Genomic DNA, 25,942 nt, shown 5'->3' with positions numbered 1-25,942 from the left:
CTACATTGTTTATCAAATGTGCATTTCTAATTTTTGTTATAGTCTTTCATTGCGTTTTTATTTCACATACTGGTTTCCAAGATGTAATTTTACACATTTGACTGTTTTGTCACTGGACCAACATACCTGGTGAAGGAATAAATCCATTAAGTAGAAAAACAGTATTTTGGGTTTTTTTTTTTTTTTTATGGAAAGCCTTTGTAAAACAGAGTGTTTTAACATTTTATGTTGGAAATTAAATGATACAGTTTTCCAGGCATATGTTTAAATTATGGAGATGAGTACTTTTGAGGAGATAGTACTATCTAACAAAAAATCCTAATTTTAATATGATGATTTTGAGTTGCCTTGCTAAATTAAAATCTGAATGCAGTTTTATATGCAGTCATTCATAAGTGAAATAAAACAAATTAAAGACTTAAATTTTGTGAATTTGTTGATAAATTTCAGATCCTAAGGAAATATTTGTAAAAAATCTTTGCTTTTGAAAAAAATCTAAGACTTCAGTAAATAGTCTATTTCTTTGAGAAAAGGGAGGAAAGTGGAAGATTAACAAAAGGATTGAGGTGGTTTAGGTTGATATATTGAAAACTCTATCTTGTGATTTTGGTTACATTCCCTAGTACAAGGCTCTATATTGGTTCAGTTTTGAGATCATTTATATTAAAAAAAAAGCCATATTAATAATGCATCTCAATATTATCACACCTTAAAAGGACTGATGGTTGTATATGCAAAAAGTTCTCAATTATCATTACCTATTGACTCTAAAATATTAATTAACATAGATTATATATCTTTCTAGCCATTCTCATTAGAAAGGCTAAGACTCTTCAAATTGATTTTGTATAAACTGGTGGATATAATGATGGTCAAGAATATAGTTCGTTAAAAAAATGTAGTCTCTTTTACAGTGAACATTACAAAATTTGTTTAAACTACCTACACACTTAACAGATTCCTTTTCTGTAAATGAGGGGGGGTGCATAATATTACTGGCCTTTTTGGAAAAGGAACACAGTACAGATTGCTTTCCATAGATAGCTGACCAATGTGAACTCTGTAGGCCGCATTCCAGGAACTCTTATGAATGGCTGCAATTGTGAACTGTCATCTGCAGTGAAAGAGTGAAAACTGATTTTAAGGATCCCTTGGTGGCAGATATCTCTATATTGCCCTGTTAATGGTGTTATTTGTGTAGTTTGCTAATGACTACTATAAAGTATTATAAATTGTGACTGTTAAGTGGTATGTCCTGGTATATGCTATAAATACGAATTTTATTTGTACATTTTTATATATGTATTATAAATGAAATTCTCCCTCTTTTTGTTTTTTACTTGAAGTTTGAGAAGATTATGTAAATGTATACCAGGAGGCAGAACTGTTAATCTTTACTGTAAAACCTATAGGTAATTCTTAGAGCTCTGTTGTTATTTAATATATGAAAGTCTCACTGCATTTAAGTCTTGAAAAATGGAAGATTCTTACTTGAATTTATATTTCTTGGGAGCTTGCATTGATCTCTTGAATTGTGGAGGTAATTTTGCTCTTTCCCCTGTTACACTTGATGTGTAAATCACACAGTAGGTACCAGCTTCTGCTTATCTAAGCCCCTCAGAGTATTCTTAGAAGTTAGTAATCAAAATGTAAAATCGTATATATGTGACATTAGTATAAAAACTGATATTGGTACATTCATCAGTGATGCCACACCAATTACTAAAATACGCTTTATTCATAAACATGACTCTAAAGGAAACTAAATATTTCCAAAAAGGCTTATGATTTTGCAAAATACCTGAAATGCCCCAAATTGAAAGCATGTAGGAGCATGGCCATTAATATTCACTATGACATGTTGTTTATAATTTTATTTGAACTAAGTCATATAGGCCAAACACTGGTTAATTTTTTTAAGAAAACATAGGTGCTTATATGTCATGGATAATACAGATTCCAAGTAGCTATTTTAGTAACACTTGTATTTTCTCTGTAGGGGAAGGGATGATATGCGATTACAAGTCTTAAACTAATAATCATCTTTATGAAAAGTCATTTTATATAAGACTGGTAGTAGGGATATATATATTCTCTACTTCCTGAGAATAAATGTAACACCGATCCATTTGTTCTTCAAGAATTCTGTTAGCACTAATTTGGAAATAGTAAAATATGACACTGGATTTATGGATCTAGTACTTGGTAATTTGGAATGGGAGTTTTTTATCTTTCTCTGTACCAGAAGAGATTGGAAGCAGCTATGGCTCTCTAGTGTCCTCCAATAAAGAAGAGCAGCCCCACCAGTCGGATGGTAAAGATACTTAAATGAATCTCTTTCTTAATAGAGGAATGATAGAGTAAAAAAGGATTCTGACTTTCCTGTCCTAAAATGGCCAGAGTTGGGGGAAGTGTAGAGTGATAGCAGGTAACCAAGAAGAAAATATAGTAGAATAACATGAAATGTGGTCTCAGAAGGAATAGGAACACTTGTTAATGGGGAGAAACAGTGTTCTAGTTCCTTCTTGTAATAATTGCTTTAGACCAGTATGTATTTTCTTTTCTGAAGAGATATTGTTTATTTCTTCATTTCATTACTCTTTAAATACTTAAGTATGAGGAAGGAGAGGGTCTATAAAAGCAGGTCTGTCTGGTTAAATGTAACCTGATTAATGTTCCCTAAGTAATTATTGATGGGAAGAGCAGATTTTTAATGAATATTAATCATTGACAGTATTTAGTGAGTATGTACAGCAAAACTCCTGAATTGGAATAAATTCTTTAAGCTTATGATTTTTCTTTATACTAAACCTGTAGGCTTGTGATTTGAGACTACTATTTTAGGTGGTATAATACTAATTGCTGCATCCACAAAAATGCATATCTGAATCATTGGTATAATGTCTTTCCCACAGCAATTATTGAACATACTAAATTATTCAGTATTTGTTATATTCTTATATTCTTAATCTGGCATTGGTTAGGGCAAAAATTGGGTCCCTCTCATAAAGATTTAAGAACAGTAGCCGATTTGCATCATTCCAGTACATCACTTCATGACTTGACTTTGATGTATACACTTAAAATTTGGCTGGTGGTATTAAAGGTATATTCATTGGCTACTTTATCTCTAAAAAGTGTGTGCATAATTTCTACTTTTAAATCAGGTGAATTAAATTTCATCTATGCTGCTCTGGATTGCTTACTTTTTAAATTTAAAAGTCCAGTTCAGATTTAAGTATTTAGGTTTATTCATTGTACCCAAGCTGACATTTGTTTAAAGAAAAAAGTGAGCTCTCCTCCTTTTATAGATTGTATATCTATATATGATGATTAAGTGAAAATTCTGCAGAGAAGGGAGGGAAGTTCTTGATCAGATAACACTAGTAGTATGTTTAATTATGTCCTAACTTATCATATGAGTGACCATTACAGATGGTGGACTCAGACATACCTTGTATAAATTCCAACTGTGCTGCATAGTTGAGGCATTTGACCTTGAGCTAGTTGCTTAGTTCCCTTGTTTACCCATATGGAAAATGGGAATAAAACTACCTCAGAGAGTTTTAAAGGATTAAATGAGAGAGGTATACAAGCAATTTGTGAACAATCCATAACATAAGACAATATGTATGGCAGACGTATATCACAGAAATGTTAATATTTCAGTGTCCAAACTGCTCTCCCAGATCACTCATTGGTATGCTATAAATCATACTAGGAGTTTTTGATTTTAATCTGAAAATGTAATTGTATAGTATGGATGTAGTCAGAGAAAAGATTAGGCCAGCAATTAGTAAGAAGTATGGCATATTGTGTTCTACTTCTAGTTTTCCTTCCCCTTAGCTGATTTCTTGGATCATTTAACTTCTGTTTTTTCTCATTGGTAAAATTAGATTTTAAGACGGTCAAAATTTAAGGTTCCTTCTAGCTCTATGTATATGAGTTCATACATTCAGACATAATTCATGAGAGAGCTGCCAACTTAAACCTTCCTCTTGTCAAACCCCTTTCCTGCCACTAGACTATTGTTTGACAATAAATGAAATTCACAAATGCTCATTAAGTGGGTTGAGTGCCCTAGAAAACATTTAAAACAACAGTGTGTTGGTCATTCAGCTTTTATTGTACTCTCCAGCTTTTATTGTACTCTAAGTAGTGAGTAGTAGTCCTAAATAGGACTACCCTGCCCTCCAAGACCAGGCTATATGAAAATGATGATCAAATGTATCCTTTCATATATATTGTAGGCCATGATGGAGTAAATAATAAAATACTAGTGGGAACAATTTGTGACATCAAATCAGATTGGAGTTGAGAGGTAGAGACTGACTTCTGTTTAAAAATTCTCTGCATCGATGATATACAGCTAAAAATTGAAGATATATAAAAGCCTCTCTGCCGCCTCTGTCTTCCAGCCACCCAGTTTCTGTCCTCAGAAGCAACACATTATTACTTATGCATTCTTTGAGGCTAAATCTTAAACTGACTCTTAAGAGAGTCATTCAAATTAGGTCACTGATAAGAGAAAGGGATGGTTATCCAAGCAGAGGTGGAAGGCAGTTTGTATAATGATGTGGAAGAGCGAAAATCTATTACATTATCATATTTGGAAAATGATGTGATTAATTTGACAGGAACCAGAGTGAAGGGCTAAGAAATTTAGATTTTTATAGTAAGTTTATGGTTATTATTAAAGATATTTCTTGAAGCTTTTATTGTTAAAGTAATATGTACCTTGGAACCATCTCAGTATCCTTTTCAGTGATTATTGTGAAATTATAATCTTATGACAAAGTTGTGTTTGGGGAATACCTAGGGGAGCACCAAGTCCCCCAAATCGGAATTCTAATCCAATGAAATGTGCTAAATAGCTTGGTACCCTTAGCTCTAAGTTGAAGTATTCTGTTTGCCTCAATATATTACCTTGATGATGATGACAAAACATTGGATACATGTTAAGGTCTCTACCAAAATTTGATTTTTATGCAGCATAATATGGAAACTATAATCCTGTATTAAACATAAACCAAGCTTATGTCAGGCCCTGTAGATATATAATCTCATTAAATTTTTTAAAGTAACCTGTAAAGAAGTGCTTTCTTCCTCTTCTTTATTGATTAAAGAAACTCAGGCTCTGAGAATTTGAGTCACATAGCTATTATAAGTGACCAAGTGTAGACTTATAGTCAGACCTTTGACCCCAAAGCCAATGCTCTTGAATATTCTCAGGACTAGAAGTTTGTTTTATTAGTTGGTAGACAGTAAGATGGGAGGAAGGAAAAGCCACTATAAGCCATTGATTTGTTGTATTGTAACTTTTTACCTAAAGGATATTTTTAATCACTTAAAATCTCCAGATAATAATATTGGAGATGGCCTTTGGTGATCTGCTTATTGTATTTCCTTGGTTTCTAATTAGAGGTCTCTGAAGTTAATTTTGCCATAGACAAGAAAAAGAGGTGTCTACTGAGTTCAGAACTCATGTCCTTCATGCTTTAAGCTTGGACAGTTTTTTTAGGTTAGTTTTGAGGTATGGGGCATATGTGTGTTTTTCCTCCTTGTTATGCTTAGTTACCCTACAAAGATAGTATTTTGCTAAAGCAAGTAGACATACCAACCACATGCTTTGAGTCACTTTCTGATGTGCTACTCTCACGTACTTAGAAATTAACATGACAGACTGTTTAGTATATAAAGTCAGGAAGAAAAGAATGTATTTTGTTCAGTGATTTTGAAAAGCGTTTACAGATAAGAAAACAGCATTTTCATTTAGTGGCTAACATAAAGTTAGTATAAACCATACCTCTGTCTTCCTAAGAGTTGCTTCATTGACTCTGTATTTAGAATGGTAGTTTATATTAACATGAATTGGGCCGGGCGCTGTGGCTCACGCCTGTAATCCTAGCTCTTGGGAGGCCGAGGCGGGCGGATTGCTCAAGGTCAGGAGTTCAAAACCAGCCTGAGCAAGAGCGAGACCCCGTCTCTACTATAAATAGAAAGAAATTAATTGGCCAACTGATACATATATAAAAAATTAGCCGGGCATGGTGGCGCATGCCTGTAGTCCCAGCTACTCGGGAGGCTGAGGCAGCAGGATTGCTTAAGCCCAGGAGTTTGAGGTTGCTGTGAGCTAGGCTGACGCCACGGCACTCACTCTAGCCTGGACAACAAAGCGAGACTCTGTCTCAAAAAAAAAAAAAAACATGAATTGTTAATTTCTAACATAAATTGTTAGAAAACTGGTTTAAAATTTTATTTTTTGTGCAGAAGAGAATTTGTGACCAAAGCTGCATAAAATTTAATATTTCCTTTTGATAAAATTTTGAATTTCAGTTGCCTCTTGATGCCTTCAGGTTTCATTGATTATAATCTTGAAAAGATCCCATTAAGAGCATTTTCCTTGGGCTCTTAATCTCCTCAATTTTATGCCATTCCAAAATCAAAGTCTCTGATGATCAGGCCGTTCAGTATTTACAAATCGCTCTTTTCACCTCTACCTCCTTGATGAGCTAGGTTTTCACAGACTTGACTCCTTTAATCTATGCCTTTTAATCTATGTTTTGAAACTATTGTTGCTATTTGCTAAAAATCCTTCAGTTTAAGGATGACATCCCAGTTGAAGTATTCCTGAAACAAAAAAACTCATATCTTATAAATAAGACTGTCTAAATTTTTATCCTTCAAATCTAGACTGTTTAAAATTCTCAATAGCACATAGATTGTATAACTCCAGATGATTTCTTCATTTTGAGTAGATGTAGAAAGAGTGATTTTTAGTTGTCAGTTTTTGCAACTTAAGTGTATTCTGATATGTTCTAAAAACTTTAGGTCCATTTTATAGTATTTTATTTTACAGGTTTTTGCACATCCCAAGATTTACTACTAACTGCAGATAATGTTATTTTTTCTCTTACAGGAAATATTTCACTGTTATGCTGTAAAAATGCTAGTTTCATAGCTTAAATCATGTGACTTCATTTGGAACTAATTTATTTGGCATATGAATTTGATTCAAATTAAATATTTATATTTCCAGAGTCAGAGCATCTAATGTTCTTTTAAAGAATGTCATCCTTAAAATATATTGTGAATACTTTTTAATGAATATTTAATTCCAGAGTTGCAGAATAACTTCCAAGTTTACTCTTTGTTATTCTCTTGTATTTTACTGCCTTCCTTTTTGAGTCTCTCAGTTTAAACCTGATGTCTCCAAACAGACCTGTGAGGATAGCAAACTAGTTCCCATATGGCCCTGGGCTGGCCTGGTTTAAAAAAAAAAAAGCCAAATTGAAACTTCAGTTAATTTGGTTGATTTTCTTGTTATTTGGCAGATTGATCTTTAAGTACAGTAAAAAAAGTGGCTCCATAAATTCTTAAGAGGATGTAAATTGTTTAAATAAACAGCAGTTAGAAGCCTCTTAAGCTTTTGTTACTAGCTAGTCTAACCAGTGCCTGTTATTGCCTTAGACCTAGTTAAGAGAAAAGTAAAGAAAGGGTTAAAAGAACAGAAAGGAATTGAAGTAGGGCTTTTGGATTATCTAACAGGTACCTACTGGTTAAAATTAAAAATGCTCACGCCTGTAATCCTAGCACTCTGCACTCTGGGAAGCCAAGGTGGTTGGATCATTCATGCTCAGAAGTTCAAGACCAGCCTGAGCAAGAGTGGGACCCACACACACACTCCTCACCCCCCCCCCCTCGTCTCCACCAAAAATAGAAAAAATTAGCCAGGCATGGTAGCACATGCCTGTAGTCCCAACTACTCAGGAGGCTGAGGCAGAAGGGTCACTTGAGCCCAGGAGTTTGAGGTTGCTGTGAGCTAGGTTGACGCAACAGAGTGAGGCTGTCTAAAAAAAAAAATATATATATATATATGCCTTCCAAAAAATGATATTTAAAACTTTGATATAACAACTTAATGAGTCTCAATTTGAGTTTTGAAATCACAGAATTCTATCATGTATTTGTTTTATTTGATATCATTGATATTTGATTGCTGTTCCAGTAGACCCTGGAAACAGTTCTTTTATTGTACTTCTGCAGAAACTTTAAGGCAATTATTAGGGCCTCTGAGTTGTCATGTTGTATCTAAATTTTGTTTTGTAGATAAAAATCATAGCTAACAAGCATTGACTGTATGCTAGGAGCTTTATGTAAAGTCTCGATTCTTCAACCATCTACCAGTCTAGATAGTAGTATCACCATTTAATAGATAAAAGAGACAGACTTAACTCTGCTATATGTTTAGTAGTATTAGAGCATACACTCTGGGGACCAGATTGCCATCTACTAACTCCGTGACATAAGGCAAGTTACTTCTGTCTCAGCCAGTTTTTTCATTTGTGAGATGGGAATAATAATGACACCTACCTCTTAGGGCTTTTGTCAGAATTGACTTAATAAATGTAAAGCACTTAGAATAGTGTGTGTGGTATATAATCAAAACTTATATTCTTAGCTGATGGTATTATCCTGCTATAGTATGGGCTAAGAATTTTAAAAGTGTATGGCAAGTTTTTGTTAGGCCCCAGGTACAGGTTGGGGGAGGGAGGAGGTACTAGAAGTGTGCTCAGGAGGAAGGAAAACTGTTTAGGAAGCAGCTTTGTCAAAAGTTTAGTTACCTATGACGCCATCCTGAGATATGAGATGAATAGTACATACTGGGAGCTTGCCCAGATAAGCCCATGAGTTAAGAGTCTATGGTGATGGCCCTAGGGGATGTGTCCCTAGGGAATGGTAGAAATGTATGATAATTATGTTAAGTAAGCTTTTATCCCTTTAAGGGGCTCTGTGCTAATGCAAGAATTCAGAAAGCTACTATGCAATTGCTGTGCCATTTTTTGGCGAGGCAGAAAAACCACACATAAATAAATGGATTCTGAAGGTGAAAATATGTCACGGCCAACCCAGGGAAGAACTCTACAATATTCATTTTCACACCCTTTTCACTTATAACAGAGCCTAAGAATATACCTTTATATTGTGAAGGTATAGCTTATTTTATATGAATACTATGAGAACTGCTTTGTTATACTTTTAAACCAATAGATATTTATAAAAGCATCTGGTACAGAATAGTGTTGATTAGGCTGTATATTAGTCATATTCATGTGCACACACAAAAAATTGGATGCTACTTAGTATTTAATTTTATCTGTATTACCACTTTATTTTAGACCTGTGATCCTGCATTATTGAGGTCTTCTGGAATTTATCCAGTTTTTAATTCCTTTAAAAGTATTGTTTTAAACAAGCTTATATGTTTTTTTCCTCTTTTTTATTAAAGCAGTTACAGTGTATTAGAAATCTGAAATCTTCCATTTTTTTAAAAAAGTGGTGATTTACTGTATATTCTCAACCTCATTTCCATTTGATTCTTGGATCTCACAGGAATCCTTCAACTGCTTTCTACCAAGCGTTCCATTTGAACACGTTTCAGGAATCAAAGAGCCTCTGGGATAGGTATGAATACTTACATATGGAATGCATACATGCAAAAGTGTATGCATGAATTGCTTTGCACTGTACTGGGTTTCTCATCATTAAAACTGATCTTTATTTATTTTGGTGGGGGGATCATGTGGTAGCTAGCATGGGACAAAGCAGCAAAATAAACCAAAAGGACAATCTAGATTTTATATAGAAAATAAATGTGCTTTTCTTTTTACTGTATTTTGTGCACTTTAAATATATTTATATTTTGAAGGATTTACATATTCTACTGAATTTTATAATATGAAATAACAACTTCCTCAGTGTATTTTAATGCAAAAATATGTTATATAAAATAAACCATCTATAGTTAATTTTTGTGCTGTTTTATATGGTTTCTCTGTAAAAGCCATAGTGACTCAAAGTGAAATGTTATTTCAAATTAAGAAATTGAAGGAGGGACAAAACAAAGGTATCAAAGTAGTCATTGTTTAATTTTTGGCAAGAAACATCAAGTTTGTTTACTAGAATATACTAGATCTGCATTCCTAGTTTGTAAGCCACTAAAACAGTTTGCTTTCTCGCAGAAATGTAGTATAGATTTTATTTTTAACTTTTCAAATATAGAATGAAATCTTGGAGTTCATTTATGGCAAAAGATACTTTGGTTTATCTTTCTGCTTAACACACATTTTAGGTAGCATATGCTCTGTTCAGTTATTTTGCTGAATATTTATTAGCACTCCATCATTTTGTGTTTAATTAATAGAACTTGAGCACAAACAGTGTTTCTAAAATTCACACAAAGCTTGTTAGATTCTTTTAATTCTGCCTGGCAACGCATTTGTGTCTTCTGGCATAGTTTTGGATTATACTCATGAACTCAACTCTGTCTCTTTCATTAGAAGAGTATTGCTAAGTGCATGTACATGTCATATTAAGACATGATCTGCATTGCCTAGAATGCTAAAACAGTCTTAGGCTTGATTTGCTTGTGTGTCACTCTAGAGAAATTTTCTAACAAAGTATATTTTAGATGGTGTGTCCCTTAACCAAAAATGTTTTAAAATAATTACTTTTAGAACAAGAAGTTTAAAAATGGATAGTACCATGTTAATACATTTTTCAGTAGTTCTATAGTAATATAAATTATTACATAAATGTAAATTATGGCATGAAACAAGCATGAAATTGTAATCATTCAAATAATTTACGAAATGTAGCCAGAACGTGAGGATTTTGGGATATGCTTTATATTTTCCCCATAGAAAAAGGAAAAATAGTACTCCAGAAATGTAATTAAGAGTAGTTTTCAAATTCAAATGTATGGTAATTTATTTCAAATAGCTAACTTTTGTGAGCTACCCTGATATCAATATGAATGATCAAAATGGTATAGAAAGATTTAAGCTTTATTTTTTATAATTTGGATCTAATATTAAAGGTTTCTTTTGTTTCATTATAAAACAACTGTAGACATTGCCTGCACATCATTTGTTGTTACAGCTAAATACTCCTTATCTGTTTTCTTTTTTAGATACCAGAAACTTTTTAAGGTATCAGAAATGAGGCAAGTTGCTGTATCTGTAGTTTCTCATGGGTTGAAAATATTTTCTCTTCTCCTTGGAGGCTGTTGTCCAGAGCCAAAGAAGTTAACGGATACTTGTCTATAGTATGTTAATGCCAAAATATAATCAGAACTTAATATTCTAGATCAGCCTTTCTTCACTGTAAGAGGACCAAGCTGACTAGCCCAACCCTGTAGAAACAGACTAGTGGCTTCCTAAATTTAACTAATTTATTAAATTTCCAATTGAAAGGAGCAATAATGGCTAGCTTTATTAGTTCTGATAATCTATAACTCCAGTTAGCAGATATCTACAGACTTGTTAAAAAGCGTATCAACTAATAAAATATTGTGAGACTGTTTATTCATTGCAGACAGGGGTTGAAGATTTGCATGTGTTAAGCTTTAAAAATATTAAATATAACTTCTGACCTTGTTTATTTTAGAAACCTCACCAAATTACCTTGTTCATTTTTGACTATTATAAATTTAGGATTATTTTTTACCATTAATTTGGCAAGTAAGTATTTTGCAAGGGTGATTCTGCTATTCTATAGAACCATTCAGGAGTTTAAGGGACTGTAAGGACCTTACATCTGCGACAGCTCCCCCCAGCCCATGGAAAATTATCTTCATGAAACCAGTCCCTGGTGCCAGAAAGGTTGGGGACCGCTGCCTTACATAATCCTACTGCATTATCAACTTATTTTGAGGCATAAATTTGCCTGTCAGTATTGCTAGATACCATATCCAGGCTCCTGTTTATGAAATGTTGGAAATCATTTTCAGTAGAGGCGGTTGTTATGCCCCACTCCAGTTTTCATTAAACCTGCCCTAAATAACTGAAGATTCCTGATTTTGCCTTCCTTGAAAGACTGGAATTTCCAGGGAAATTCTTTCAGTTTAGCAGAGTATCTTTCAATCAAAATTTAAGTAACTAATACACTTTTTTGATATTGACTTAAAAAGTTCTCTGATGGCCCCTTTGTTTCCTTCCATATATAAATTAGAATTAGCAAGGCGAAAGACTTCACCAGCCTCTGAAAATAGTCTGCCTCTGCCTGTATGTAGATATTCTCTCCTTTCACTGATAGCCAGTGTTCACTCAGTTATTATAATAAAATTGAGCTACTCTCAAGCTTTCCTTTCCCTTTTTATGTAGGAGCCATCATGGTTTCTGTCTTTTCTACCTGTCATTTGCAGAGTCCTCAAGGACTCAGTCAGCTGAAACCATCTTCAGATAAGGAGAGTAGATAGTAATCGCTCAGGTATTTTCTCAGAAGCCCAAACTGTTTACATTGACTGTTCATTAAAATGAATAATGTAGCTTTCCTCATCCACTTTGTAGGAGATTATCTTACTATGAAGAAGTTAATTTTTAGTAATGTCCTAGCCTATTGGCATTTCAGAGTTAGTAACTTTAACTTTTAACTTCCTATTATTTAAAGAACAGCTTTCCAAAGTTAATTCTAGGTATTGCTTTGTTAAATAGGCAGATTTAGTTTAGAACCTATCCTTATGATCACTGGGGAGCAGGTTGTCATTCGGAGTCCTTTTTTGCAAAAGCTCAGCATAAGAATTGGTAACAAACAATTTACCCTCTTCTAAATATCAGGTCAGTAAACTAAAGGAGTATGAGAGAGAAGGAACTTTAGTTCATGTAGCATAAAAGAAGGAATCAGATAGCTTATAAGGATTTAACCTCAATGATAAGCACTTGAAGTGTTTTTGTCTTCATACAGAAAATATATAAATGAGAGTAACAGTTGCTAGGTGCACTGCCCCCTTAAGTCTGCTTGTCCTTTTTTATAATGGTTCCAATATTTAAAGAGGAATTAATAAGGAAAGTAGTAGACATGGGTCATTAATTTAAAATGAATGTCTAAGTTTATTAGACATCTTTTACTAGACAATTGGTGATTTCTGTCAATTTTTTTTACAGTGAATATTCATTTACATCTATTACATCTAGTTTAAAAATTATTGGATATACAGATACAGGCTGCTGTCAAAAGAAAAAAAAATTATTGGATAAAAAATGTGTTGTTATTTAAATAACCTCAAGTATTTTGTGTTAGAAAAGACTTCCAGTGTTTCCTCTCAATGTGCCCTGTGAGATTTTATTTTTGAGGCAAGGAGTAAGTTAGAACTAAGCTGCTTATGAATGCTGTGGATACCATATGAGACAATTTATTTGTTTTGCTTATCCTCTAAGAAGCTTGGGTCCATCATTAACATTTACCAGTACTTGTTAACCTGAATGGTAAGACTCAGTTTTCACAACTTGACTAATCTAGTTTTTGAATGCTCAGTGATAGGACTTTTAGAAAATTTTTTATTTGAAATATAATTTGTATCAGAAAAGTGCACCATTCATAAATATACAGCTCAAACTGAACACACCTGTGTAAGCAGCACCCAGATCCCAAATCAAGACATAGAATATTATAAGCTTGCTTTATGACCTTTTTCATACCCCTTTCCATTGACTTCCTCTTCTTATCCTAATTTCTCATATTTTATATAAGTAGAATCATATACTATGTATTTTGTGTCTGGTCTTTTTCACCCAGTACTATGTTTTAGATTCATCTGTGTGGCCCTGCATAGTTGTAGATCTGAACTATGTAATTTTAAAGAATCACTATAGTGTATTACTTGATTGTTACTGATTAAATGTTCTCTCTTAATAATTATATATAAGTACCTTGAGTGTATATACCCTAGTTGTTTTGAAACCAACCCAAATATGTTCCTTAATAATTTGTACCTGGTACTTACATAATTTATTATCGGATTACATTTCAACCTGTTCCACTTAAGGACTTCTAGTAGGGGATAAAGAAGCTAAACATTAGCTTTTTAATAACCTGTCACCTTTTAAGACTTTTTTTTTTACTCCTTTCCTTTCCCTTCCCTCTTTCTTTCTTTCCTTCCTGTCTTCCTTTGTTTAAATTTTGAAATAATTTTAGATTTAAAGTTGCAAAAATAGTGCTGAGGGTTCTTATATATCCTTTACTTAACTTTCCCTAATGTTAACATTGTGTACAACCTTAGTACAATTACCAAAGTTAGGAAGTTAGCGTTGGTATAGTACTATTAACTACAGATCTTATTTGAATTTTGCTAAGTTTTCCACGTTTTTAAATGTCCTTTTTCTGTTCTAGGATCTAATTCAAAATCCCACATTGCATTTAGCCATTATGTCTCCATGTTAATCTGTAACATAGGACTGTTACTTTTCTTTTTCTTTTTCTTTTTTTTTTAAGAGACAGGGTCTTGCTGTTGCCCAGGCTGGAGTACAGTAGCATGATCATAGCTCACTGTAGCCTCAAACTCCTGCGCTTAAGCCATCTTCCTACCTCAGCCTCCTGAGTAGCTGGGAGTACAGGTGCATGAGTGAAATTTAGATTCAGTTTACTTTTAAAATGCCTACTTTGTGGAGTTTTTATTCCCCCTACTTAGTTCTAAATGGAAAAGAAAAAAGATAAATACAAGCTTTGGAATTAGGCTCCTTCTGTTTTCCCATTATCAGCAAACCTTAAAGAGCTGTGTATCTGCTTAAGGAATGGAAAGCTGGTGAACTGACAGAAGAATTTAAAAAGGTTAAGTAACTTCATTCAGAAATAATGGACTATACATATATTGGCATCATTCTAGGTCATAGTCAGGACCATGGGGAAAACAGGTCCTTAGAATTTTTGAAAGCCACAGTGTGTGATTATGAAATTGATGCTCTAAAAGTGTAAGTTAAATCCTTGATGTAGAAATAAGAGTAGTATGCAGGAAAAAAATACAGTTGTATGTAAAATGTAGTGAATGTAGGTCATTGGGGTTTTAGGGTAAGATTAAAGAAGGCCACATATGAGGCCAGGCACGGTGGCTCACAGCTATAATCCTAGCACTCTGGGAGGCAGGCCAAGGCGAGCGAATCGTTTGAGCTCAGGAGTTCAAGACCAGCCTGAGCAAGAGCGAAACCCCATCTCTACTAAAAATAGAAAATATTAGCCAGGCATGGTGGTGCATGCCTGTAGTCCCAGTTACTTGGGAGGCTGAGGCAGTAGGATCGCTTGAGCCCAGGAGTTTGAGGTTGCTGTAAGCTAAGTTGATGCCATGGTACTCAAGCCAGGAGAACAGAGTGAGACTTTGTCTCAAAATAAAAAAAAAAAAGGCCACATATGAAACTCTTTGAAACCCATGCCTAAAATTATCTCAAAAGCTACTAGGGAATTTCAGTAAAGTATTAGATGGCTGATCATATTATAAAGTAGTCTCTTTAATAATATACATCTGTCCCAAATTATAGACTCTTGCCATTTAAGGGATTTTCCTGTTGCTATTTTAAGTGGTTCTTTCAGAGATTACCTCTCCTGACCAAAAGACTAAAGCCTGAAAATTTGACTTTTGTATGGTAGCTCAAAATGAAGCTGAGGGAAAATATCAGAAAAATTTGCAATTGCTTGACTCAGCAAAAGCTTACTTATTTACTATAAATACTAGAAAAAGCAAGATCAATAAAATTTAGTGCCTGCTTTTAATGAGCTTAGTCTTAATATGGAAAAAGATAAGTTAATACATTATCACATCACTGAAAGTGACAACTATCATAAAATTCAAGCACTTTATTTCTCTTAAGTATAGTTGGAGGGATTGGTCAAAACTTCTTCAGGAGGTGGCTTTTCAAAAAGTTGAAAACTGAAAGGTAGGTAGAATTTGGTCATGCAGAGTTAGAAAACTGGGGAAAGAGACCATTCCAATTAGAAGAAATGCTGTGAACCACTATGAAACTACAGTGCTTATGTGATAAGGATAGTTAAATTTGACTGGTGCATGACTTTAAGACAACAGAGAGGGTGGACGTGGTGGCTCACACCTGTAATCATGGCACTCTGGGAGACCAAGGCTGGTCGATCATTTGAGCTCAGGAATTTGAGACCAACCCAAGCAAGAGCGAGACCCGTCTCTACCAAAAATAGAAAAAATTAGCCGGGTATGGTGGTGCATGCCTGTAGTCCCAGCTCCTCGGGAGGCTGAGGCAGAAGGATTGCTTGAGCCCAGGAGTTTGAGGTTGCTGTGATCTAGGCTGATGCCAGGGCAACAGAGTGAGACTGTCTCAAAAAAAGACAACAGAGAAGAGAGATTAGATTGGATAGAGACCAAGATGCTAGAAAGTTATTAGAAAGGCCTGAATTAGGTAGTGGAGATGAGGAAAAAATGGTTATCAGAAAGTAGGAATTATAGGATTTTACAACTGATTGGACATGATTGGGAAATAGTCAAACTTGACTCCAAAGTATCAAACCTAATTGAGAGAATGCTGGGCCTGTTAGGAAGTCTTAGTGAAAGAATTGGTTTGGAAAGGAGAAAGTGATGAGGGGCTTGTTTTTACCTATTTTTTGGATGAGTTGATGAGCTGGTAGAAAGTTAAGGTGGAAGTGTTCGCAGTGCAGCTGGCACTGCAGACTTGCAGCTTGGTAGAGATAATAAGATTAGGAAGAGATTGAAGAATCTTTTATTTTATTATGCATTTATTGTTAGAATTAAAGCTTTAGGAAAGTCCAGGGTGCCAAGGAGCAGAGTTAGGGTGAAAGAGTCAAGCTAGGACCTTGGGCAATCCTGCCTACATTTAGAAAACAGGAGAGAGTCTGAACAAATGAGTGGTTGTAGAGATTAGAACATTCTGAGAATATTATTTTCTAACCAAAAAGATCAAATGTTTGAATCTTTATTTTGAAATAATTTTGATTTTACAGAAAAATTACAAGAATATTACAAAGAATTTCAATAATCTTCTCAAGATCCAATGTTTGTTAACATTTTGTCATATTTGCTTTATCATCTTAACATTATTTCAGCCACTACTTAAGAGTATGTTGCAAATATATCTATTTAAGATCAAATTTTTTAGCATATGCTTCCTAAGATGATTATTCTCTTACATACCAACAGCATAATTACCAAATTCAGGACATTTAATATTGGTGTGCTATTATCTAATATACAGTTAATTCATATTCAGATTTTGCCAGTTGTCCTGATAGTGTCCTTCATAACCTTTTTTTTTTACCTAATCCAAGAGCCAAGACATGATCACACATTACATTTAATTATTAAATAGCTGTCTTTTTTTCCTCCTGTCTTTTATAAGTAGATGAGTACTTCACTTGTGTTAGTCTCATGTAAAATTGTTTAAAATGTAAATATTCATAAAAGCAGCAATAAGGTTCTAGATAAAATACTTGAAAAAGATACACCTGTGTAACTAGTTTGTATTATTGGGGGAATTGGGAGGCCAGAGAGTACTGCCTAAAATTTGACTGAAACAACTAACTAGGATTAGAGATGTTTTTATAAGGGGAGGTTTAGATATTAATGTATGTTGCTTAGACTAGAAATTGAAATATATTTGTGTATTTTTCTGTACTGTGATTTTATACATATATGTTAGGTTGGCATTTTAATTATCTTGAGTTGGAAAAAGTATAATTTGAGGGCATATTTATATTACCACTTGGATTTACAAATTATGTATTGCTATCTTTTATAATCTGTTGTATCCTCTTAGTTTTACTCTGATAGTTGTGTTAAGTGGCTTGTCTGCTGCCAGATTTTTTTTTTCTAATTTCAAAATATTAAGGGGGTAAAAATGTTTTTGCTACGTGGAGCGCTTTTATAATGCTTGAGTCAGGGCTATAAGTGTGCCCATCACCCAGATAGTGTTTGTTGTACCTGTTAGGTAGGTATTTGCCCCTTCTTTCTCCCCCCTGCCTGATTTCCAGATGACTTGTACTTCCTTTTATGCACATGTGTGCCCATCAATTAGTTCCAATTTATTAGAGAGTACGTGTGGTATTTGTTTTTCCATTCTTGAGATACTTTGCTTAGGATAATGGTCTCCAGTTCATTCCAAATTGCTACAAAAGGCATTAATTCATCCTTTTTTATGGCTGAGTAGTACTCTGTGGTATACATATACCACATTTTATTAATCCCATGAATTGACGGGCACTTGGGTTGATTTCAGATCTTTGCAATTGTGAATGCTGCCAGGTGTTTAACCACCAATCTGTATCTCAGTGTTTGAAGTGGTGTTTCACTGGATCCTAAACATTTCTTCTCTTAGCTTTTCTATGGCTAGCCACAGTGGGACACCTGACATACATCTGTTTTCATTAAAGGCTTCAGTATTGGGCCGGGCATGGTTGCTCATTCCTGTAATCCTAGCACTCTGGGAGGCCCAGGCCGGAGGATCACTCAAGGTCAGGAGTTTGAAACCAGCCTGAGCAAGAGCAAGACCCCATCTCTACTAAAAATAAAAAGAAATTAATTGGCCAACTAAAAATATATAGAAAAAATTAGCCGGGCATGGTGGTGCATGCCTGTATTCCCAGCTACTCGGGAGGCTGAGGCAGAAGGATTGCTTGAGCCCAGGAGTTTGAGGTTGCTGTGAGCTAGGCTGACACCATGGCACTCTAGCCTGAGCAACACAGTGAGACTCTGTCTCAAAAAAAAAAAAAAAAAAAAAAAAAAAAAGACTTCAGAATTGGCAATGAGAAATTATTTCTTAATTGTTCACCCACTATTGTATTTGTTTCTGTTTGTGTATTTTTATTTTAGATGTTAACTTAGTCTAGAAAATGATGATGATAAACATTTTTAGATGGTCATAACATACTGTGTTTTAAGAAATAAGAGATATCACTTCTCAAAAACATAATATGTGTTGGTATCTTAAGTTATATTTCCTTTATGTTGGCTGTTATTAATAAGCTCAGATGGCCTAGTGTGGCAGCTTGTGCCTGTATCCTAGTACTTTGGGAGGCCAAGGCAGGAGGAGGATTGCTTGATGCCAGGAGTTCAAGACCAGGTTGGGCAACATAGTGAGACCCTGTCTCTTTGCAAAAAGCTTTTTAAAAAATTACTGGGCATGGTGGCACGCATCTGTAGCTGCTCAGGAGGCTGAGGCAAGAGGATCATTTGATCCCTAGGAGTTTGAAGCTGCAATGAGCTATGTTTGTATGATTGCACTACTATTCTTCAAGCTGGACAACAGAGCAAGACCCTGTCTCTAAAAAACAAACAAACAAACAAACAAAAAAAAAAGCTCACAGTCAAATATGCAGTTTTCTGTTAAAGCATGCAGGTCCTCATTACATACATTTGAATATTATATAGCTGGCCTCCACTTACTTTGATTTTCCATTTTTATCTTTCTGCTTACCTTCAATTTCAATATCTTTTTATTTTCTTTGTATCCATTAGAAGCTATTTCTACTTCTTTTAAGTATAAATCATTGAGAATAAACATATGTTAAAAAATACCAATAACCTATCTTCTTAGAGCTGTTTTTCAAAACTGTATTAATGAAATTCTTTAAGCTATGTATTTTGCATTTCTTCCACTAATAGGGGCATTTCATACAATGCATAACATGCTAAACACGTTATATATATACTTTTATATATATCTTAGCATAGCTAATTTTTGTCTTAAATTATATCTTGGATCTACCGCTCATATTTTAATTTCTTGAAACCTGTCTTTCCAGCATTTTTGTCATATTAGGTACATATGGACTCATTTTTTAAAATAAGTTTATCTTTGATATTTCTAAGCTCATTTCCTCAATATATAATCTATGAAACAACTATATATAATTTATTTGGGTCATAGAGGGTTGCCTAATTTCTCCATAAGCATTTCTGACCAAGCATTGGTTTATCATGGCTAGATTTCTCAAAACAGTGTAGTCAACTTTTTTGAACAGCAGGGTGAAAATATGGCTAGTGTTTAGAATTTTTTAAAGAGATGTGGTTTATTCTTGAGAGTGAAATTTCATATCAGACTAAGTTAATAAGCACATTCATTCAAAAAGCAAGTTCCTTTAGGAATTTTTATGGGCTTGTTTAACGTAGCATTTCAGTTTTCAAATAATTACTTAGAAATTGCAAATCATCCTCCTTTTGTCTCCCTGCTCACCAGTTCTTTCTATCGGACTGGACTGTAAGATCTTTTAATAGCGCATTCTCAGTTAAATGGGAGTTTCTCTCCTCATGAAATGATAAATAACTATAGGAAGTATCAGGATTTATTTGGATAACAATATTGCCAGAGATTCAGGATTATGATTGATATATTAATATAGCTTTCTGAGTAAATATTAGTTCTTAGGAAGAATTCTAATTTAAGTTAAATGTTAAAGGATATCTAATTAACCAACTGTGTTCATCTATAAACACATCAGTTACTCAGTTTCATTTTAGGTTTTTAATAAGGATCTCCTACATGCTGGGAACGAATGATTTAAACTCTTCAAATTTGACTTTGTACTTGGTAATAACTAATTTTGAAAATGCATTCTTGGGAAAAATTTGATATAGAAGTTTTATGTCTTTTAAAATGTATATAGCGCTTAAGTCCTAAACTTACTATACATTTGTATAATACACAAACCTTTTAAAATTTTTTCTGTGAGCTTCCTGGTAAAATAATTGAATTTGTTTTATATGGCTGGTTTAATTCTGTCTTCCAAAAGGGCTTTCCAGGCATTTACCATAACAATGTTTGTTGGCAGGCCCTTTAGCAAAGGGTCAAGCTGTCTGCCTTTTAAATAACTAGTTCATCAAAGCCTTGCAGACAAGGAAATTACCAGCATTATAGATGCATGTTTCAGGAACTATTTACTTTACTAAATATGGCTACATACTGTATCTTCTCATAGGATTTGTCCCACAAAAAAGTAAATCATTAAAATTAAACTTTTTAAAAAAAATGTATTTTGGTTAGTAGGAAATAAGAGTTGCATTAAAACTTTCTAAAAACATTTGATAATGTTAATGAAATGACAACCGTTTTAAACTATTACTTATCCTTATAAATATGGATTTTTGCCTTCACCAGGTGGTTACATTATAAGACTGTGCTTTGACAAAAGACAAAGTAAAGTTGTATGATTTTATTGAAGTCAAATGTGTTGTGAGATTACATTTGGAAAGAGTATATTTGTAAATTGGAGAAGTCCTAGTAGTTTTTCAGACTGCGTGAGAGACTTGTAAGTGACCATCTGTAATAGAAAAGTTCCATTGAAAGTTAAAATCTGTAACAGCATAACCCAACCCATTTGGGTCAAGTATCTCTTGAGATAGCTGCAGTTTCCTTTATAATGCTCTTTGAGTTTTCTATAGCTTCGTACATATTGATCTTCCTCAAGAATGGCCTCTTTCTTTCCTCCTCCCCTATCCCCTATTACATTGTTTTATTTAGGGGGTTAATTTAGGTAAAACTATGCCCAGAAATCTATGGGTTGCCTCTTCTTTGTATTACTGGCAACTAAAATTGTAAGTGTACATTTTTAACAGACAGAAAATGTTATTAATGATACTACTCTTCAAGGATTAAACTAGATGCCCAATTGAAAGCTTTCTGGTAAAAAATTTAATGAAGTGATTTTTGCCATTATTAAATCTTTCTACCCCTAATTTTTTTCCTCTGGCCCTATACCACAGACGAGCAGTAAAGACCACTGCTGAACAGGATACATTGTTATGACTTTTACATAAAGTACATAATAAAATTTTATTCTTGCCATCATGTTGTCTATTTTTCAAATGGGGGTAGTGGAGAACAGACTAAGATTTAGATATAAAAATTGAATGCTGTCTTTTAAGCATTTAAATTATTGGTAATGGATTGTTATTGATCCACCCACCTGTGCTATGAGTCTAGAAACTCATTTATGGATGTGGACCAAACAATAGAACTCAAATGCCATTCTACAGGACTACAAAGCTGTTATATCAGGGTATGGTGTTAAATTATAATTTCTGGATCATGATCTTAAACCTTTAATTGGTTCCATTTCTACTTGACTCTTTACTAAGAAGTATTCCTGATGGCCTGAAAGTCCATGTTGGAATTTAAAGTTTGAAGTATCCAGATCAAATATGAAATTATTTTACATTTTTTATAAAAGTACAAAATATCAGTTGTGTAATCATGGTAAAACATAAAATTTTGCTATGAACGATTTTTAAAGGCTATTTGATTAAAACACTTATTTACTTAAACTCTTTGCTAGAATTTTTTTTAGAATTCAGCATCGGAGGAGGAATGTGACATAATAATGATCGAAAGCCGAAAGTTTAAAAGTTGTGATGCCCTCACATGGTTGGAGGGTTATTCTAGCTTCTAAGGACTGAATGTTGTCCACAAGAGTGTCTCATCAGGTCATAAATTGGTAAGACTTAATGGATTAGATTTTATGTATTATACCTGATGTTATTGTATTGAGATGAATATTTATGAACAAAATGAGCACATTGTATAACTAAGAGTATAGTATTAAATATAAGTTAAAACCTGGAATTTTAAATACTTGGAATATGTAAGCCTTTCAAAGTCTCATGAGGCTGAAGGCCATATCTTTGGAGTGGTGTTTAATAAATACATCAGTTTAAAAAAGAAAGTGCCCAAATGCTTTCTAGTTATTGTACCAAGAGATAGTTGAGAAATAATGTATCAATCTTCTTTAAAAAAAAAATAGAACAAAACAAAAAACTTACATCCATTTTCTTCATAAAATAGAGTTTAAATTAATTTTACTGCTTTGGGGGATCTTATTTTCTTAATAAAGGGCATTTTTCTTCTAAATGTCTCTAAAATAAAGCCAAGAAAATTTTCTCAGTTCTTACATTGAAAACACCTAAGATGCCAATATCATATGAAAATGATACATTAGAAGTCAGTATACATTTTTGTATACCCTGAAAATTAATTTTCTTTCAGAATTTTATTCTGCTTAGAAAAAAATTATTTTATGCACCTTATTTTGCTTTGTTTTACACAGCTGTATTTTGTAGGGGGACTATTAGAATAATAGAATGTAGCTCAGAATAAGATCTTAAAATTTCCAATCTGAAAGTAATCATTTTGCAGATGAAAAAAAAGAGTCTATATTAAGTTATATGTCCAAGGTCATACAGTTGTAGAATTAATATTTTCATTAAAGTGTGGTACATATATCCTGTAAGTCTGTCAAAAATTATTTGAAATTATTTATTTTCCTAAAAAGCCAAAGGGGGGTTGATATCAACTAAGCAGACCGCTATATCTAATTCCAACTTTATCCTTAACCAGAGACATGTTATTTTCTTCCTTACACATCAGTGCGCGCACACACACTCTCTCTCTCTCTCTCATGCCCATTCTGTCTTTTGAATAATATTCTAAATTGTTTCTGATATTGTATTCCATGACTTTGTGTTCATTATATCCTATAAGCTTAAGTTTCTTAAACCAGTAATTGTGATCAGTGGTAGTCTGGAAGGAAATACAACAAACTGATAATAGTAATCTCTTATTGTATATACTTTTCTATTTTCTTTATTTTCTATAATAAGTCTATATAACTTTGGTAATCAATAAAATTTCTATAGTGTAGGATACCCATATTTAGTAGTCAATAGTTAGACTTCAGGGGATCATGAACCCTGTGGAGTTTTGGGTAGAATTTTTTGTATGTTCAATTTTCTGTTAAAGGTTCAGAACATTTGATAGATTTTCAAAAATAGTTAAATGGCATTGCTAGTGAATGTTTTGTGTCTAAAGGACAAGCCTTGTTAGAGACTCAAGTATGTGACTTACAAAAGAAATATTTAATAAGTACATTGATCCCATAACTCTTAACTGATACTTATTCAAGGCTAATTTATTATAAATGCCACTAGACTGATGGGACAAATCAGAATCTAGGTGCATTTAGTTGAGGAATTTCCTGTTGTCAGTCTCTCTGCTCAAGTGTTGATTGGATTTCACCACAGAGTAGTTGTGTTTTTGTTACTGAGTGGTTACTATGTGTCAGGCACTATGCTAAATATTTTTTGGCACATTATTTTATTTAATTTTCACAGTCACATAGATATTATCAATATCCTCAGTTTACAGAAAAGGAAATTGAAAGAGAAGTAACTTGCAGAAGTCACAACCACTTAATGGTGGAGGTAGGATTCAAATGTGTTTTAACTGGAACCTGGGCTCTTGATCAGTATACTGATATGCAGAGTAACCCCTGAAAACTTAAAGATTAAGATAAAGGAGAATTTTATATTGTATGAAGATGTGAATGCGGAAATTTGATTTACCTTGAACCTAAAGTAGCAATGAGTTAAAGCATTTGCCAAAAAATAAATATTGAAAGTTGCTCATTATCTAAAAGTATTTATTGCACTAGAATATGAATTCTATTCAAATGTAATGCTTATGATCATAAACAAATATATGCATGTTATATATATTATTTTTTTAGAAAAGACTTAGTATTTATTAGGATAGTATTGTATTAAGTGTAATCAGTAAGGAATTCACCCTTTACTATTTAGGGATTCATAAACGGCAAATACTAGGAGACATTTTAAAGAGCTGCTTTGATCTGCAAATGTTTCTTGGGGTACTGGGATACATCACATGTAAAACCACCTATTAAATGCCCTTAGTTTCAAATAATTCTATTGAGAAACCTCTTTTTATGCCTACTTTTAAAGCATTTTTCAGGCAAAATTTATTGGATATAGGGTTTTTTTTTTCATCCAGTACCTACTTTGTGCATATCCTTTTGGTTATGCTTTTTCTCTCAGATGAACTCCAAACCTTATATCCTTTTCCTTGTTTTAAAGCATTTATTATAAAGTTCCTGTGTGTCTAAATATGGCTTAAAGTTAAATCCACAATAATATTAGTGCTTAAAACAAAAACAAATTAAAACTGTAAGAACTTATTTACTCTTCAGTTAAATAGTCTGCAGATCAAGTATAAACTTTATTTCTTCAGCATCACCAGAAGTCCTCAAACTTTTTAAACAGGGGGCTGGTTCACTGTCCCTCAGACCGTTGGAGGGCCATTGGAGGGCCGTTGGAGAGTGCGGTGCACATTGTACACATGGTGCACTGTGGGCTGGGGACAAGTCAGCTGCTAAGCAGCACAGGCAGGGCGGCAAAAACACCTGGCGGGCCGGATAAATGTCCTCGGCAGCTGCATGTGGCCCGTGGGCTGTAGTTTGAGGACCCCTGGAACAGGTCCGGCGCGGGCTTACTACACCTATAATCCTAGCACTCTGGGAGGCAGAGGCAGGAGAATCACTCAAGGTCAGGAGTTCAAAACCAGCCTGAGCAAGAGCAAGACCCCTTCTCTCCTAAAAGTAGAAAGAAATTAATTGGCCAACTAAAAATATATATAAAAAATTAGCCAGGCATAGTGGCACCTGCCTATAGTCCCATCTACTCGGGAGGCTGAGGCAGAAAGATTGCTTGAGCCCAGGACTTTGAGGTTGCTGTGAGCTAGGCTGATGCCATGGCACTCTAGTCTGGGCAACCGAGCAAGGCTCTGTCTAAAAAAATAATAAAAAAAATTGAAATAAAACATACAAACAACTTGATAGATCTTCAGAATATGTGACTCCTATCTTAAAAGTCTTTTTGGTAATATATTTGTACCTCAGCTTCTTTAGACGTAATATATTTACCTTTTAAAAATTAAAACTCTAGGGCGGGACATGGTGGCTCACACCTGTAATCCTAGCACTCTGGGAGGCAGAGGCGGGAGGATCGCTCAAGGTCAGGAGTTCAAACCAGCCTGAGTAAGAGTGACACGCATCTCTACTAAAAATAAAAAGAAATTAATTGGCCAACTAAAATTATATAGAAAAAATTAACTGGGCATAGTAGCACATGCCTGTAGTCCCAGCTCGGAAGGCTGAGGCAGAAGGATTGCTTGATCCCAGAAGTTTGAGGTTGCTGTGAGCTAGGCTGATGCCATGGCACTCTAGCCCGTGCAACAAAGTGAGACTCTGTCTAAAAAAAATTAAATTAAAACTCTGGAAAATTTGGAAAACAGAATAAGAAGTCATACTTAATCCAAGTTTTTAACATCATCACTCTCTGTGTTTA

The 25,942-nt window shown here is 34.0% G+C and overlaps 1 protein-coding gene across 3 annotated transcripts in view; it reads left to right on the top strand.

Annotated features, from left to right (window-relative positions):
- TSC22D2 (TSC22 domain family member 2) overlaps nt 1–25,942 on the top strand; it is a 48,943-nt gene that overhangs the window by 5,069 nt on the left and 17,932 nt on the right. Inside the window, exon 2 of one of the 3 annotated variants that reach the window (XR_012920020.1) lies at nt 22,081–22,239. The exons of 1 other annotated variant lie outside the window; for it this stretch is intronic. Coding sequence is in view for 1 of the 2 variants with exons in the window: in XM_012782850.3 (XP_012638304.1) it covers nt 9,394–9,465 (72 nt within the window). In the remaining variant the exon portion in view is untranslated. Of the gene's footprint in view, nt 1–9,393; nt 9,466–22,080; nt 22,240–25,942 lie in introns of all 3 variants that reach the window. One more of the 3 variants, XM_012782850.3, reaches the window with a different exon arrangement.

This window comes from Microcebus murinus, chromosome 1 (genome assembly GCF_040939455.1).
Source record: "Microcebus murinus isolate Inina chromosome 1, M.murinus_Inina_mat1.0, whole genome shotgun sequence".
Taxonomy (NCBI): Eukaryota; Metazoa; Chordata; class Mammalia; order Primates; family Cheirogaleidae; genus Microcebus; species Microcebus murinus.
This window is presented reverse-complemented; position numbering and strand designations above follow the sequence as displayed.